General features: G+C 47.5%; 1 protein-coding gene across 1 annotated transcript; it reads right to left on the reverse strand.

Annotated features, from left to right (window-relative positions):
* Positions 1-1,876: 1,876 nt before the first annotated feature.
* On the reverse strand, positions 1,877-12,363 carry LGALSL (galectin like). Its single transcript, XM_007062874.4, has 5 exons — positions 11,710-12,363; positions 10,937-11,008; positions 10,727-10,815; positions 10,110-10,287; positions 1,877-8,288 (listed from the first exon to the last, which is right to left on the reverse strand). The coding sequence occupies exons 1-5, from the start codon at positions 11,959-11,961 to the stop codon at positions 8,145-8,147; spliced, it is 735 nt and encodes a 244-aa protein (XP_007062936.2). The 5' UTR covers positions 11,962-12,363; the 3' UTR covers positions 1,877-8,144.
* Positions 12,364-18,577: the final 6,214 nt, after the last annotated feature.

Genomic DNA, 18,577 nt, shown 5'->3' on the forward strand with positions numbered 1-18,577 from the left:
AACACGTCTGTGCCTGAAGAGAACAAAAATGGGGTGTGGATTGATCGAAAGTGGGAGGTTTAACATCAAGACTCCACCCAGCTGTAGAATACAAACTGATCAGGAACAACTTTAAGTGTAATTTATTCTGTACTTTTGCTGGAATAATCAATGCACAGGAACTGGCTGGCTACATATAATTGTACATACCTTTCAGTTAAATCAGAGAGCTAAATGCAAAATCCAGCTCTCAGGGACAGCATTTGTGACAGATGCTGAAGAGCACTGTGGTTTACACTCACACAAGATGGATATAATATGGCCAGATTTCATCTAGTGAAATTCTTGCTCCCCTCTCCTCAAGTGCTGAGGGCCCTTAATGCAGAGCTACTATAGTTCCACGGCAGTGGTGCGAGGACGGTGGATATAGGGAGAGGGCTCATGAGATCTATGAACTAGCGATCTGCAGGGGCTCTCTGTGTCCTGACAGGTCTGGGGAAAGGAAAGATGAACCCATACCTATGCAGATCTACCAGCCAACCCTGCCACCCACTCCCAGTCTCACACATAAGGGTGCAGCAGCCTCAGGGGCTAATGAAACCCTGAGTCTACAGTCTGCTGTTGCTCCGCACTTTGAAAGGGCTACTTTCCCTCCACTGCCAGCACACAGCTAATTTACTCAGGAAGTGCACCTGATCCACAACGTACCCCTTAGCATTTAAGGCCAGATCCAAAGCCCACCAGTCAAGGGAGAGATTCCCATTGGCTTTGGGCCCCAGCTGTAGAATAATTCAGTGCAGTACAAATTTCAGGCCACCATATCTGAGAGAAACTTATTTCTTTTTAAACAAATGCTAATTTGTGCCCCAAGACTATTTGCCAGTTCCCCTTTCACATGGATTGCGGGGATTTCTTAATATACAAATTCTGTTTAGAATAGTGGGGAAAATATAGAGTCAACTTCAAAGTCGGTGCAAGCTGGTAACCCCTTTGATGGCAATGACTTACACCAGGTGTGAAATTGGTCCACAGCTGCAAAAAGGTAAGGAGAGGGAAATAATCTCCCAGTTCCAAAACCTCTTTTCCATGCCAAAAATGTAACATTTTATTGGAAAAGGGTTAGAATGGCTAAGTTTGAATCCCAGTTCCCCAGCTGTTCAATGCTGTTTGGATCTAGGGTTTGGACTTGGACCCATTTCTACCTTTTACAGCACAGAGTTTGCTATAGGGCCCATCCTTCTCCCCTTGAAATCAACTGGAGTTTTGACAATAACTTTAATAGTAACAGTATGAGACCTTCAGGCCTGATCTGGGCCCATTTAGGTCAATATGAAGACTCCCAATTGAGTTCAGGGGGCACTGAATCAAGCTTTTAATCAGCATCACTCATGTCAAAAGTTGAAATATTGTAGAGTTACTTCTCTGGCATAGACCCAGGGCTCGATCCTGCAGGCTTTACTCACAAAAGTAATCCTTATGCATGAAAGTATTCCCACTGAAGTCCACAGGACTACATGTGTGAGTAAGGACTGCTCATTTGGGTGATGCTTTAGAGACTCAGCCCCCTAAATCTTACAGCCAAACATCCATATAGAAGCCCTGCTGTCCTGGCATTAAGAGCTGAGTCATGCTCATCTTACATTACTTGATGTCAATGGGAATTTTGCATGAGTAAGGCAAGTAAGATTTGCCCTTAAGAATGTAACCTGACTGTCCAGGATGGTGCATTTGAACTGAAAAGTTGTTTCACCCAAGCAGCTATCAAAGCTGCAGTCTGGAGCCCCACACTGCCGTTTTAGTAGGGGAAGAATCTAGAAAATGTTCAGAGGATGACGTTTGAAAGAAATGAAGAGGCTGCGTAATTAGAATAAAGCATCCAGGTAAATGACACCACCAATTAATGGTTTCATATTTTATTCTTATTAAAAGTTCATTATCAAATTGGCACAACATAAAAATAGATTTGTGGTGAACAATACATATTATTATTGCCAGATCAAATCATGCATACCCTTTTCTAAAATCAGAATGTAACTTTCGTGAAGCTCTCCACTGTGCTCACCTCCAAACCAGCATTACTGCAGAACGGAAAGGCTGTGCTTTCTAATGGTTCTATTCAAATACATATGGCAGGCAAGAAATATTCCCCATCTCATACTTCAAAGTAAATTTAGAAGAATAAAATACACCTATAAACTGATGCTCAAACTTTGTATGTTTCAGGTCAGAATAATAGGACTGGGGTGTAGAAGAGAAATATCCTCATTCCTATGGACCTACTCCCACTCAAGTCAAAGAGAATTTTGTCATTGACCTCAAAAGGAAAGATACAGCTCTATGCTAACAGACAGATCCAATAGGTCTAGCAATAGAAACTAGGGAAGATGTGTAGTTACGTGGGCATTGATTATTTTGATGTTGCACACAGTGCTGATCATCATACAGCAGGCAATCCCTAGTTACACTAATTGTATTTTTCATACAAATCACTGGTTGCTGGGAGGAGCCGAGAGGGTGTATCAAAGCAAGACAAAAAGTGCATACAGCTCATTTTTCCCCCATTTGGGTTGGCCCTAGTTATGAATGCAGATACAACTTTTCTAATTAATTGTGTAGCTGAGATCAGAATCTGGACCTTTTTCTTTAACACATGACACACACGGCACAGCTCAAGTTTCAAACACATCGCTGAAAACAGTTTAACCAAACAGAAAAATATACACCTCTCACCAAGGAGTAATCTTTCGTTTTTCTGCAAAAAGCAGGGAATTCATTGCTAGGGTTCAGTTTATCTTAAGAAATTAGAGTTTGAAATATTTGTTTGCACTCTTTAGAAAGCGGCAGGGGAAGGGATACCTAGATTCTGCCTTGGGACGTGTGTATGCAAATTGACCTATAGGGCCAGATCCTCAGCTGGTGTAATTGGTGAAGCTCCACTGAAGTCATGCCTACATATACCAGCTGAGGATCTAGTTCATATATTTTCAGGAGCTGAGCATAGGTATCCAAGGTCAGAATTTGGCCTGTAATCACCATCAGCCGAATTTTGATGTCACTTACGCTGGTGAAATACCATTGATTTCAGGAAAGTTCCTCTTGATTTCCACCTAAGTGAGAGCAGACTCAGGGCCCATGGTGCTGCAGTTCTCGATATAGAAAAGTCAGTGTCACTGACCTAAGTGATCAAGGTACCGTGCACTATGGGTCTGCTCCTGGAGCCATTTGGCACGTGGCGCTCCCATAGATTTCAATGGGAGGCCCATGCAAGGAGCAGCTACAGGCCCACGTCAGATGTACCATATGACTGTCAGCATTACAGACTACTGCACTAGAATGGCTACCATGCTTTTTTTCCCTAAGCTATCTTCTTATTTACCCTCAGTCCCTGTTTCAAACAAGGAAGCTAGGAATTTAAGTAAGGTCAGGTCTTCCAAACTTAAATTCCAAAACTAGCCTCAGGGACATTTGCGCATGTCCTTCAAACATACCTTCTCAGCTTAACTCACTCTCTTATGCTTTGGCAGGCTGTGGTACAGAACTTGAACTCTGCCTTTGAGCTTACGCTCCATTAGCATTGCAATACAGCGTGCTACCACCGTGCCACTAGAAAGCCAGTGTGATGGCCCCATGGTTCTCATTTCCTCCTTGCGCACAATTTTAAATAATGGAAGATAAAATCTCAACCCCGCTCCTACACATTAAGAGTAATCAACAAAAATCTCTGGGCCTGCCTCTCCATTTGGTTGCACCAGCTTCATTGATCTCAGTGGCATTACAACGGCATCAAACTGGCATAGCAGAATGGTAAATCAGGCTCTCGCTCATGCCACATGCAGTATGTTCAAAACAGCCCTCAAGCAAGACGTTTGCTTCAAGCAGACTTTACACTGAATTGGTTTCGTGACACCGCATATTTTTACAAGCTGGTCATGGAAACGAGAGGAAGTTCAACATCTCACACATAATTTGGAGGTTCACTTACACAACGCGAGAATATTTAGTACAAAACGTTCTTCTAGTTTAGTGCAAATATCTTTAACTGTGACATAGAAACATTAGAAGACACACTGTAACATTTTAAGCAGCTTAGCCAAGAAAAAGCATTTCTGTGAAGTATTTTCAGAGAAATACTATCTCTATACAATGCTGAAGTATTTCAAGGCTGTTTCTGAGTAGGCAACATTCTCGGATTTAAAAACCAGTAAGGAAATCAGGTTGTGTTTTATCACTGCCAATTCCAAACATAACAGTGTGGATTTTAAAGCTATACTAGTTAAGAGGATAGCATCTACTCCTATTGGTATTTTATCACTCGGGGCTTTATTCATTCAATATTAGGTTCCTCTCATTGTAACAACTGACGGCACTGGGAGGAAATTTACAAAATAAACTACAGCGAAATGTTTCTCTAGTAGATTATTAACCTGCTCACCCCAGGTGGGTCAGCTCAGCACCCCAGAGCTCCTATTGAGAACAATACAAGTGGAACTCTTTGGAAAACCTCCCCTTGGGAGGTGCTGAGTCTTTTTGAGAGTCAGACCCATAGAGGCTGCATGCTAGATCATCCACCACATCAATGGACTAATACTAAAGACAGGTTTAAAAAAAAAAACTCCCAGAGCTGAATAATCCCCAAATTCCAGGGAAACTTGCATCCAGACCCAAGCTTTGCAGCATAGTCCCATCTCTAACGAATACTCTGCATTTTCCTATTAAATCACATAAGGGCCTGGTGATATATTTGGTTCTAAAGCTTACTGAACAGAAACATGTAGGGCCTGATTCTTGTCTGACTTATTCCACACATCAATTAGTTAAGAGCAGCTCCTCAATGGAGTTAGCTTGTATAAATCCAGTCTCCAGTAAATCAGAATCTGGTGCTTACTTACATGCCATCTCCAGTCTTGTTTGATTCTTTATAGCCTGGAACTGCCCAATGCAAAAAATGAAAAGGCTTCAAGTATCTACCAAAGAGACTAACGGGGATGGAAGCTGTAACTGGGACTTCCTGGCAGGTTTCCTCAGCATTAAAGGCTGCAGATCTTTATGCTAAGTTAAGTCCAAACATACTATAAATGTGTTTATGATCTTCCGTCTCTCTGGGCCTGCTTCTAATCTCATACCAGTGTAAATCAGGAGGCTAGCCATCGAAGTCAATGGAATTATATTAGGCAAGACTGGAATCAGGCCCTACAAGCCTTTTCCTGGGACAGAAAAGTATAATATGTTGTAAAGAGGGACTTGAATGCAGTTGAGAGCCATAAAACAGTAGCTTATACGGGACTGGTATAGCACTAAGAGCCATATAAGGGTGGGAGAGTTGGATGGGCCACATCATGGGGTCTGTTGATCCGCACAGAGCACCTGTCATGGGCATGTGCTTTGCACTCTCTGGTCCTGCTGCTGGTCTGTACAGGGCTAGTGCTGGGTTACAGCAGACTGGGGGCTGCTCTAATTTATACCAGCTGCAAACAGTCCCAAGGGGCAGAAAATGTAGTGAGAGAGCAGCTTAGCATAGCGGCAGCCCAACCAAGCCTCTTGTCCCCAGCTATACAAACAGTGGGGACGGGAAGTGGCATAAGAGCACAGAGCCAGTGGAAGGCTATCGGAGGATTGTTCTTTCTTTGGTGATAGCCTCCTTGGGCCAGGTACACGAGCATTCTGACTGGATTCTGCTGGTGATATGGCACAAAGTAGCAGCACCACCCCAGAGAGCCTGCCCCTAAACGTTCAAGGTTGAGAAGATGCTGGACCAGTTGGCTACTAATGTATCTTCCTAAGCATAATTCATCTTCTACCTGCATCTGCCTTGCAACTATAAACAGTTTCAAAGCTGGAGAATAATCCAGAGGTTTCATGTAAAAGCTTCTTTTCCTAGGATTTTATTTTTAAGAATATATTTTTGTATTGAAACACGGCCAGCATTCTTAACATATTTGAAAATGACACAGTCATTTCATTACTTATGTATCGTGTAAAACTGATAAAAACAAAGCAAGACAGGAACATTTCATATCAAGAATCAACCTGCAATACAAACAGAGTCCATTTTACATATAAAGTCACACACCAGAAAAAAATCACCTGAAAATAACATTTGGGCTGGTTTAAATGGGGGGAGGGTGGGGGAGAGGAGAAATCACAAATTCAAAGATAAGGCTAAAACTCCATCTTTAATTTGCACTGTATGGCTAGGGGCGCAATCCTGATCTCACTTGCACCAGCACAACTCCAGACTTTAACAGAGTTACTTTTCATTTACATTAGCGTAAGTGAGATACGGATCAGGCCTCTATGTTTGTAGCTCATATGGAGTCTCATCCGAAGGCCACGGAAGTCAACAGAAAGACTCCCATTGACTTTAATAAGCTTTGGATCAGGGCCATAATTGGAATTTTGGCTCACTGTCTAAGGCTTCCTGATTCAGGGCCAGATTAGCTCAAAGGGAGGGCAAAATGAACTGATTGACAATTGGTGTTCTGTCCTCACTCTGGATGTTTCAGTTTTGGTTGGCTTAAACCAGATCTTTATCGTAAGTTTAACATAGTTCAGAGATTATTCTTCCTTTTTTTTTTTTTTTATGTTGTGCTACAAAAAAGGCTCCAAAATACATGCCTTAAAAAAGTCCCTATAATACATGTTTTATAAATTGTCTAAATAAATGTTTATTTCACAGACTAGAACATCTCAAAAAGACTTGTTGTAGTCCATTGTGTACATCCAAGGAAAAGTGTATGAAGTCCTAAAGAAACTATGAAAAGTTACTGTGTTCATCCGTAGTGTAGATCAGTTACAGTGTTTAGAGAGCTACACCTATTACTTAAAAAGCTATTTGGAAAACTTATTCAAGTGCAGTAGCTGATTTTCAAGTGCTAATAACTTGGCTGTCCACACACGATTTTAAATTTTAATACCAAAGATCAAATTCTGCCCTTCGATGCGCCCAGAGAATTTCCCACTTACCCCCAAAAGGCTAGTGCCCATTATGAACTGATGGGAACAGAATTAAATTCTGCAAGCTAAGTTCCAAAAAGCACAACTAAACCTACAAACCTTCTATATAAAGATTTTTTTTTAAACTGCTTTAGCTCAGACTTAACATTTACAGCAAAGTTGTAAAGTCCTGAAAAACAGTCTATAGTGAATACACGAGCAGACCCCCTACCTTTCTGGGTTTACAGGGCACAATTAGAATGTAACCGACCGTTCAGCAAGACACCTGTACTGCTTCAATAATGATATGTCAAGTTTACCCAAAGAATCTAAGACATTTGTACATTCAAAATACTTCTACTTTGCTGTTCTTAATTATCAGTAAAATCGTTCATTTTTACTAAGAATACATACAGAGATGAGTATAAATAAATAAACTACGGGTAAGCGTCAAAAACTGTATTAACGTTCATTTGTGCAAAAACTTGTAACAATCTACATTCTATGCAAATACCCTGACTAAAATATACAAGCCAAATCCTGAAGCCCTTACTCAGTTTTTGCACAGTCCCAACTCTTCCTCTGGCATAAATCAGCCTAGTTCCACTGAAGTTAATAGAACTGCGCTGATTTACATCAGCTGAGGATCTGCCCTTTTCTTTGGCAAAACTCACAGAAATCAATGAGAATTGTGCTCGACTAAAGGACTGAAAGTTTGATCATGAGTCATGACTCATTGAAGTCAATGGGAGTTTTGCCATTGATTTAAATAGAGACAGGATCAGGCCCTGGATAAGGACGTCAGCATTTGGCCCTGTTTTGTGCTACACTAATCCACTTCAGTGCAGAAACTATTTGCAAAAAAAAATTTTTTTTTTAAATCGCTGATCAATAGCTGGCTTTAGCGCTTGTTTCAGAAATTGCCTTTCTCTGAGAAGGTTAATAGCTGCTACAACTTATGACAAGACTGTAAATCTTTCTGAATCCATTCTAATTTGATTATCCTGCATGGAGGGGCTAGTCTGTTTGAAGAAAAATGGCTCAGTGTCTATAAATCAACAGCTTTCTTCAGTAGGATAAATATCAGTTCAATTCATCAACATATTCTTTACTGGACACAGGAAAGAAACAGTGAAGCTTGCCTATAATAGTTGTGTCCAAACTCAGCTGTCACTGATCTTCCAGATAGAAGATTCACCTGAGCCAGTTTGGAATCTACAGTTTTCACTAGGTTAGCCAAGTTTAGTAAGTCGAAGATCTCCATTTATCTTTATTGTGTCAATTGCTGACAGCGTTTCAATACGATGGTAAAAATCAAAAAGCTGATGTCCATCCACAAATACTCTAAAACGTGGGTGCTCACAAAGTATTTCAACCTGTAAAAAACAAAAATGATGAACCAGGTTCACAGTGTAACCAGAGTGCTTCATTTCCAAGGGCACAAATGTCACTCAGTTATTCTTTACATGATAACTGTTGGCCATTTTATTACTGAAACACCATGTACCAGTGAGGGTATCGTGGCCAAAGTCTGCTTTCCATTACTCTCATAGATCTGGAGTTACTTCACAGAGATCACTGAGGTTACTCTAGATGTACAGTAGTACAGTCAGACGCATACTGGATCCCAGTCCTATTGTTCTGCACACAAAAGTTCCGCTGACTTCAATGGGAATTCCCAGTTTGGAATAATGGCAAAAACAGGCCCCATATGCTAAGTAACATGTAATTACAGAGGCACAGATCATGCCTCCAGGGTCACGTGTGGATTTCTACTCCCTCCTGTGCAGAATAAGAAGTAGGATGACAGCAAATGTAAAAAATCAGGGCAGGGGTGGGGGGGTAATAGGAGCCTATATAAGAAAAAGATGTCCAAAAATCGGGACATCTGGTCACCCTAATAAGAAGGGTAGTTGCTTCCACAGCACTACCCCTCCCTTCAAAGGATTCTCTGGGTGTTGAAATTCATGAGAGGGGAAGAGATTAGGGACTGGTTAAGCTGGAGCAGGTAAAGGATAGTATCACACTGGGTGTGCCTGGGGTCAGGGAAGGATGCACATCATCTCCCCCTACTGCCCTATGGAGACACCTTGAAAAAAGTGATGTAGCCTAGTGCTGTATCTTCTGTTCTGCACAGCATTGTCCATGGTGATTACTCACATTTAAGGGAATCCCTAATCTAGCTGCAGTCAGAGGGAGTCACAGAGCCATACTGCCAATAAGCAGGGATGTGAGATTGCTGGGGGCACAGAGTGGGTCCATATGATCCTGGCCATCCATATCTGGAGGATCTCCAGGGATCTGTGTCTAATCAGGATTTTTAAAGCTTAATAGGAGCAAATAAAGCACTCTCAGGCTTTCTGGGGCCTTGTGCAAAATCAGACAGACAGTGCCTGAAGCATGCTTCCATAACCTACCCCGTGTGGAAGACTGTTAGCTTTTTGGGTTGGAGGAGGATTATCTTGGGGCAGGATGGTTTGGCAGTTGGTCAGAGTTGGCATTTGTTTTGGGGGTCAGACAGGCTTTATTACTAGGGAGAGGAGCGAGGCCTTTTCTGGATTAGCTGCATGGAGAAGGCAGCTTGCCTGCCTTTCTTCTCTGTGCACTTTGAGGTTGCTGAGAGCAAGGCCCTGTGCAGAGGCACCGTTTGTTGGCCACGATTAGCAAAGATGTCTTCATATAATCATAAAAATTAGAGATGGGAAAGTATATTAGGTCAATCCAGTCCATCTCCCTGCCAGTGCAGGATTGTTCAAACTGCTACATCTTTACATTATATAAGATTTTTTTTTAACTCCAGGGTACAGAATTACTAATGATATATATATATATTTATTTTAATCTATTAACACAATGGGCCAAAATCAACCCTGGAGTAACTCCACTGGGGACAAACAGTTACACCAAGGCTGAATAAAGCCCACTTTAAGTATAAAAATTACAAACACTATGTCCACTATGATATTACAGCCTATTTGGGAAAATATTCTACAGCTGCAAGTATGAGCATATGCATGAAAACACACAACAGCTGATCAATACTTTAATGCCTTTAGGTCTGTTAGTTGTTACCGTAACAGAAGAAATTCTTGTACCTTAATGTGATTTCTGAACATGCACACAAAAATGTTTTGCACTATCACATCAAGTAACACCTTGTCAAATATGATGTATACTCTTCGGCTGGTGGTACTCACCCTAAATGGCTGGTCTGGAATAAATGGAAAGTAAGGAATCGATGATTGTTCTTCGCCCCATTCGCCAGATACACAAGAGTTTCTGAGGAACTGTTTGTCTGTAAATACAGCTTTCAGTTCAATGGCTACATCCGCAGGAGGATCTTCTGATTCCCCACATGTCAGACTGATGTCAAAGCTGAAATAGGAATAAAACGGTTCTCACTCGGCAAGAAAGAAGCAAACAAATCCAAAATGCAGCACCACGCCTGATTTCTAAGCTTATTCAACAAGCCAATCTGAATTTGTAACGGGATATGGCTAGTCCCCAAAGTTGAGAAAGGGACCATGACACAATATACGCTGTGCTCTTATATTATTCTCTAAATTGTGTCCTCCTTTAAAATGTTGGGAAACAAAAAGATCCTTTTAAGAAATGCCCCCTCTATGGGTCAAAGGAGAAATCAGCACTCTATAATCTCTGATAAAAATAGCTGTCTTCAGAAATGATGGATGTTTTTTGGGCAAATTCTCATCATGGGAATGTAGTACTTTCTTGGAGCTCTTCATTGGGAAAATGTAGACAGGACTGGAGCAGCCCTGCCAACCAGAAGCAAGCTCTGCCTCTGTGTTATTACCTCTCGGGGTTGAGATCCACCATGCCCATAACTAAGACCTTCTTTCCTGGCCTCATTCCTCCTTTGATGTGTCCACAAAATGGGACGATCTGGAAAAGAACAGCCGGGAATCAGAGGGAGGAACCCTCAAGCTGGAAACAGACTGGGCCAAATCCAGACCACAAGCACAAATTATAGGAAAGGGAGGGGTAGCAAGTCAAAACAATTTACCAGCCGTGGAAAATACACATCTGCTTGCACTGGAGATCCCAAGGAGTTGTTTAAATGTCCGTCCTCTATTTGCTAAAGAGGAAACAAACACACACTGAGACAGAGAAACCACTGCTCCTTCTGTGCGTTTATTACCGAGCCTGCCTGTGACTGGGACGATCTGCAGCAAACAACAGCTTGGGAAAGTCTCTCTGCAGCTTGCCAATTTAATTTCAAGTCACCTCCTCAATATGGTCCATATTCCGAACTCCTTTGCAAAACAAAGGGTGTTTCCTGCTCTCCGAGGGTGCTTCTCTTAAATTCCCAGCAAGTGTCCAGGCTCAAATTCAAAAGCCAGATGTCGAGCCCTGGCAATATTTAGCTATGCACATAGTCTGTCCCCCGACCCCTCTCCTGGCCCCTACCAATGCCCAGCTGCATGCAGGAGCATTCCCACGCACCCCAGGATCGTCCCTCTGGAGAGATAGGGGAAAGAGATCCACGCAAGGGGATGGGTTACCTCCCCCCATTCAGCCCTCTAGCCCAGCCACCGCATCCGCCCTGACCACAAGACACCCCTAAGCCGCAGCCAGCCTGGCCGACTCACGGGCGGGGGGGCTGCTGCCGCCGCGGGCGCTGCTCACAGGTATGCCGGAGACGCGGCGGCCGGCGTCCCGAGCGGCGCTAGGCGCCCAGCGGCTCCGTCCCAGGGGTGGGGGCTCCGCATGGCCCCCGGAGCGGAGCGGAGCAGGGCAGGGCCCCCCCCGGCAGCAGGCAGGAAACGGGCCACTTACCAGCGCGTCCCTCTTCGCCACCGATCCCGCCATCTTGTTGAATCGGTGCAGTTGTGAAGGCGCAGGCGGCCGGTGCGGGGCTGGAGCGGGAAAGGGGGAGGGCGCGGGACGCAGCTCGGCGCAGGGCTGACCCGGCCGAGGGAGGGGGCGGGGGCTCGGCGCTGGACCCGGAGCAAAGCCCGCCGGCCCGCGTGCACCCAGGCGGGCTGGTGCCGCGGCAGGGGAAGTGGCGGCGGCGGCGGCAGGCGGCATATAAAGCCCTGCCCCGGCCGTGGGGCAGCCCGGGGGCAGGGGCCGGGTGGGGACTCGGCGCGGTTGTTGCAGCTTGTTCCACTCGCCGCGCTCTTGACGCAGAGAGTCGGGAGGGGGCCGGGGCCGTGCGGCGAGCTGGGAAGGGCAGGCGAGCAGCTGAGAGCCAGCGCCGGGCTCCCGGGGCCCTCCTGCCTAGGATGAGGGCCCCATGGAGAAGGGGCGCTTGGTTCAGCTCCTGAGGGAGAGCGGGGGCTGGATTTCACACGCCCCAGCGGTCAGGGATGGGGGCTTCATGTTGGGCCCCGCCCCCAACCGTCTTCTTTGTCTCCTGGGCTTCTCCCAAGCCAAGACCCCGAATCTGAACACCCTCCAACCTGTTAGGGCCCGCCTCTGCGCCTGGGGTTGGGCCAGAAGTTTGCAAATAGCCCCCGTGTTTATACTGGGCCACATCAAAAGCCCAGATCGAAACGTGCCTCGAGCTTTGGGGTCTTCGAAGCTGGGATTCCGACGTTGTGGCTTCTGCGTCTGTCTACACTATGAAATTACGTCGAATTTATAGAAGTCGAATTTTTAGAAAGCGATTTTACACAGTCGGTTGTGTGTCCCCCCCCACTTAAGACCATTAAGTCGGCGGCGTGTGTCCACAGTACCGAGGCTAGCGTCGACTTCCGGAGCGGTGCACTGTGGGTAGCTATCCCACAGTTCCCGCAGTCTCCGCCGCCCATTTGAATTCTGGGTAGAAATCCCAGTGCCTGATGGGGCAAAAACATTGTCGCGGGTGGTTCTGGGTACATGTCGTCAGGCCCCCCCCACCCCCCCTTCGTGAAAGCAATGGCAGACAATCATTTCGCGCCTTTTTTCCTGGGTTACCCGTGCAGACGCCATACCATAGCAAGCATGGAGCCCGCTCACCTCACCGTCACCGTATGTCTCCTGGGTGCTGGCAGACGTGGCACTGCATTGCTACACAGCAGCAGCAACCCATTGCCTTGTGGCAGCAGACAGTGCAGTACTACCAGTAGCTGTCCTCGTTGTCTCCTGGGTGCTCTTGGCTGGCCTCGGTCAGGTTGGTCAGGGCACCTGGGTGGACATGGGTGCTCCTGGCAGACCTCTGTAAAGTCTGTCAGGGGTGCCTGCATATAAATAGGAGTGACTCAGGTCATTCTCTTCTTTAAGTTTTGTCTAATGGAGATTCAGTCCTGCCTGGAATATTGGCAGAGGGATAGCTCAGTGGTTTGAGACTTGGCCTACTTAAACCCAGCGTTGTGAGCTCAATCCTTGAGGGGGCCATTCTGCCTCAGGCTGCTCTCCCAGCCAGCGTAGCCCTTCCTCCGTGAAAGCAACGGCCGACAATTGTTTCGCACCTTTTTCCATGCGGGCGCCATATTGCTGTCAGCACCGTCCTCCAGCATTGCTGCTTCCACTGCCACTCTGCTCTCTCGCTCACGCCATACCACAGCAAGCATGGAGCCCGCTCAGATCACCGCGGCTGTTGTGACCACTCTAAACACCACACGCATTATCCTGCAGTATATGCAGAACCAGAACCTGCAAAAGCAGGCGAGGAGGCGACGGCAGCGTGGTGAGGAGAGTGATGAGGACATGGACACAGACTTCTCTCAAAGTACGGGACCCGGCAATTTGGACATCTGGTGGCAATGGGGCAGGCTCATGCTGTGGAATGCCGATTCTGGGCCCGGGAAACAAGCACAGACTGGTGGGACCACATAGTGTTGCAGGTCTGGGATGATTCCAATGCCTGCGAAACTTTGGTATGCGTAAGGGCACTTTCATGGAACTTTGTGACTTGCTTTCCCCTGCCCTGAAGTGCCAGAATACCAAGATGAGAGCAGCCCTCGCAGTTCACAAGCGAGTGGTGATAGCCCTGTGGAAGCTTGCAACGCCAGACAGCTACCGGTCAGTTGGGAATCAATTTGGAGTGGGCAGATCTACTGTGGGGGCTGCTGTGATGCAAGTAGCCAACGCAATCACTGAGCTACTGCTATTAAAGGTAGTGACTCTGGGAAACGCGCAGGTCATAGTGGATGGCTTTGTTGCAATGGAATTCCCTAGCTGTGGTGGGGCTATAGACGGAACGCATATCCCTATCTTGGGACCGGACCACCAAGGCAGCCAGTACATAAACCGAAAGGGGTACTTTTCAATAGTGCTGCAAGCACTGGTGGATCACAAGGGACGTTTCACCAACATCAACGTGGGATGGCTGGGAAAGGTACATGACGCCTGCATCTTTAGGAACTCTGGTCTGTGAGAATGGCTGCAGCAAGGGACTTACTTTCCAGACCAGAAAATAACCATTGGGGATGTTGAAATGCCTATATGTATCCTTGGGGACGCAGCCTACCCCTTAATGCCATGGCTCATGAAGCCATACACAGGCACCCTGGACAGTAGTCAGGAGCTGTTCAACTATAGGCTGAGCAAGTGCAGAATGGTGGTAGAATGTGCATTCGGACATTTAAAAGTGCGCTGGTGCAGTTTACTGACTCAGTTAGACCTCAGCAAAACCAATATTCCCATCGTTATTACTGCTTGCGGTGTGCTCCACAATATCTGTGAGAGTAAGGGGGAAACGTTTATGGCAGGGTGGGAGGTTGAGGCAACTCGCCTGGCCGCTGATTACATGCAGCCAGACACCAGGGTGGTTAGAAGAGCACAGTAGGGCATGCTGCGCATCAGAGAAGCTTTGAAAACCAGTTTCATGGCTGACCAGGCTATGGTGTGAAAGTTCTGTTTGTTTCTTGATGAAAACCCGCCCCCTTGGTTCACTCTAGTTCCCTGTAAGCCAACCGCTCTCCCCTCCCCCCTTTGATCACCGCTTGCAGAGGCAATAAAGTCATTTCATGCATTCTTTATTAATTCGTCACACAAATGGGGGGATAGCTGCCAAGGTAGCCCAGGAGGGGTGGGGAGGATGGAAGGACAAGGCCACACTGCACTTCAAAACTCCTTGAATGCTTGGGCAGTCCTCTGGGGTGGAGTGGTTGGGTGCCCGGAGGCCCCCACACCGCATTCTTGGGCGTCTGGGTGAGGAGGCTATGGAACTTGGGGAGGAGGGCGGTTGGTTACACAGGGGCTGTAGCGGCGGTCTTGCTCCTGCTGCCTTTCCTGCACCTCAACCATACGCCAGAGCATATCAGTTTGATCCTCCAGTAGCCTCAGCTTTGCATCCTGCCTCCTCTCATCACACTGATGCCACCTCTCCTCTCGCTCATCCCTCTTCTCCTCTCACTTGTCCCTCCTGTCCTCGCGTTCATTTTGTGCTTTCCTGGACTCTGACATTGTCTCCCTCAACGCATTGTGCTGGGCTCTTTCAGTGTGGGAGGCCTGCATGAGCTCAGAGAACATTTCATCACGAGTGCGGTTTTTTGGGCTTCTATGATAGCCTCTGGGACGGAGATGATACGTGGAGTGATGAAACATTTGGCTCTGTGGGAGGGAAAAAAGGGAGATTAGTCTTTAAAAAGAGACATTTTAGAGAACAATGGGTAGACTCTTTCACGGTGAACCAAGCTGTTAACATTACATAGCACGTGTGCTTTCTTTACAAGGTCGCATTTTGCCTCTTATATCGAGGGCCTTCCGGTATGGTGTGAGAGATCACACACGCAGGGCCGGCGGGCAACAGAATTTGGCTTGCAGGCGGACATGGTAAGCCACCGTCTTTTGGCTTCTTTAACCTTCCTAACATGTGGGAATGGTTTCAAACAGCAGTGCCCTCCTTTCCCATACCAAGCACCCGTTGGGTTGGCCTTTAAAAGGGGTTGGCCATTGAAAAGGAGGGGTTGCGGTTTTCAGGTTAACGTGCAGCACAAACCCAACTAACACCCCCCCCCCCACACCCACACACAACCAATTCTCTGGGAAGATCGCTTACCCCTCCTCCCACCGCGTGGCTAACAGCGGGGATGATTTCTGTTCAGCCACAGGCAAACAGCCCAGCAGGAACGGCCACCTCTGAATGTCCCCTTAATAAAATTCCCCTATTTCAACTGGGTGACCATGAATGACATCACTCTCCTGAGAATAACACAGAGAGATAAAGAACGGATGTTGCTTGAATGCCAGCAAACACCAGGACCATACGCTGCCAGGCTTTGTTATGCAATGATTCCGGACTACGTGCTGCTGGCCTGCCATGGTAAAGTGTCCTACCATGGAGGATAGAATTAGGCTGCCCTCCCCAGAAACCTTTTGCAAAGGCTTCGGGAGTACATCCGGGAGAGCTTCATTGAGATGTCCCTGGAGGATTTCCGCTCCATCCCCATACACGTTAACAGACTTTTCCTGTAGCTGTACTGGCCGCGAATGCATCCCAAGTCTTCAGGGCAAATTAATCATTAAACACGCTTGCTTTTAAACTGTGTATTACATTTACAAAGGTACACTCACCAGAGGTTGCTTCTCCGCCTTCTAGGTCCGGGAGCCCGCCTTCGGTGGGTTGGGAGGGTACTAGATCCAGGGCGAAAAACGGTTCCTGGCTGTTGGGGAAAACCGTTTCTCCGCTTGCTGTGCTTCAACCCCCTCCTCATCATCGTCTTCCTCGTCCCCAGAATCCGCATCCCTGTTGTGTGAGAGTCCATTGACGGAGTCCACATACCGGGCTGGGGTAGTTGTAGGGGCACCCCCTAGAATGGCATGCAGCTCATCACAGGAGCGGCATGTCTGGGGCTCTGACCCCGAACAGCCGTTTGCCTCTCTGGTTCTTTGGTAGGCTTTCCTGAGCTCCTTCAGTTTCACACGGCACTGCTGCGGGTCCCTGTTATAGCCTCTGTCCTTCATGCCCTTGGAGATTTTTTCAAATATTTTGGCATTTCATCTTTTCGAACGGAGTTCTGATAGCACGGATTCATCTCCCCATACAGCGATCAGATCCAGTACCTCCCATTCGGTCCATGCTGGAGCTCTTTTGCAATTCTGGGACTGCATGGTCACCTGTGCTGAAGAGCTCTGCATGGTCACCTGTGCTGATCAGCTTGCCATGCTGGCCAAACAGGAAATGAAATTCAAAAGTTCGCGGGGCTTTTTCTGTCTACCTGGCCAGTGTATCTGAGCTGAGAGTGCTGTCCAGAGCGGTCACAATGGAGCACTCTGGGATAGTTTCCGGAGGCCAATACGGTCGAATTGTCCACACTACCCCAAATTGGACCCAGCAAGGTCGATTTCAGTGCGAATCCACTCGTTGGGGAGGAGTACAGAAACCGGTTTTAAGAGCCCTTAAAGTCGGAAAAAATGGCTTCGTAGTGTGGACGGGTGCAGGGCTAAACCAATCTAACGCTGCTAAATCCGACCTAAACTCGTAGTGTAGATCAGGGCTAAGATCGCTGCTCCTTCCTGCTGGAGACACAGCTCTGCTTCCATCAATGTGTCCTGCTGCCAAGAGTTCTCTGCTCCAGAGAAAATCCCTGAGCCAGCTTTACATTTGCCAGACCCCAAGCTTCCGGAGTCATGAGTTGGCCCCTTTGTGGTTCCCCCAGCACAGGGGTGGGCAAACTTTTTGGCCCGAGGGCCACATCTGGGTATAGAAATTGTATGGTGGGCCATGAATGCTCATGAAATTGGAGTTAGGGTGCAGGAGGGGGTGCGGGCTTCAGGATGGGGCCAGAAATGAGGAGTTCAGGGTGCAGGAGGGGGCTCCGGGCTGGGGTGGGGGGTGAGGACTCTGGCTTGGGGTGCAGGTTCTGGGGTGGGGATGAGGGGTTCGGGGTGAAGGAGGGGGCTCAGGATGAGAGGTTCAGAGTATGGAAGGGGGCTCTGGGCTGGGGCAGGGAGTTGGGATGCGGAAGGGGGTGAGGGCTCTGGCTGGGGTGCAGGCTCTGGGGTGGGGCTGTGGATGAGGGGTTTGGAGTGCAGGAGGGTGCTCCGGGCTGGGATCAAGGGGTTCAGAGGGCAGGAGGGGCTCAGGGGTGCAGGCTCTGGGCGGCGCTTACCTCAAGTGGCTCCCAGAAGCAGCAGCATGTCCCCACTCCGGCTCCTACGTGGAGGTATAGCCAGGAGGCTCTGCTGCGCGCTACCCTGTCTGCAGGCACTGCCCCTGCAGCTCCCATTGGCTGCGGTTCCCAGCCAATGGGAGCTGTGAGGGCAGCGTGCGGAGTGGAGCCTCCCGGCTGCCCCTATGCATAGGAGCCAGAAGGGGGACATGCCGCTGCTTCCGGAGCCATGCGGAGCGGCCCCCGACCCTGCTCCCTGGCTGGAGCACCGGAGCAGGGCAAGTCCCAGACCCTTCTCCCCAGTGGGCGCTTGAGGGCCAGATTAAAACGGCCAGCAGCCCACGCCTGCCCTAGCAGAAGAGGTCCTGGTGAGTGACGAGCTGTTCTCTCTCTGTGTGCTCATGCTGCTAAAGGAGGAGATAGGCTTTGTCCCTGGTTGTAGAACTTTGAAAAGAGCAAGACCCCAAGTGCTTGCTTCTTTCTTGCTTTGCTTGTACTTAGAGCTGGGCCCTGAATCAGCTCCCAAAGTGCCTGGGCAGGGGGATTTGAAGATGAGGTTTCAGAAAATCAGGAGCAGTTGAGCTGGAGAAGGCCTTTCATTTTGTTTGAACAGTCTGAGTCATTTTATTTTAAAATTGCTGCCTTCACAATTGAGTGGCTTGGGG

This window comes from Chelonia mydas, chromosome 3, assembly GCF_015237465.2.
Source record: "Chelonia mydas isolate rCheMyd1 chromosome 3, rCheMyd1.pri.v2, whole genome shotgun sequence".
Classification (NCBI taxonomy): Eukaryota; Metazoa; Chordata; order Testudines; family Cheloniidae; genus Chelonia; species Chelonia mydas.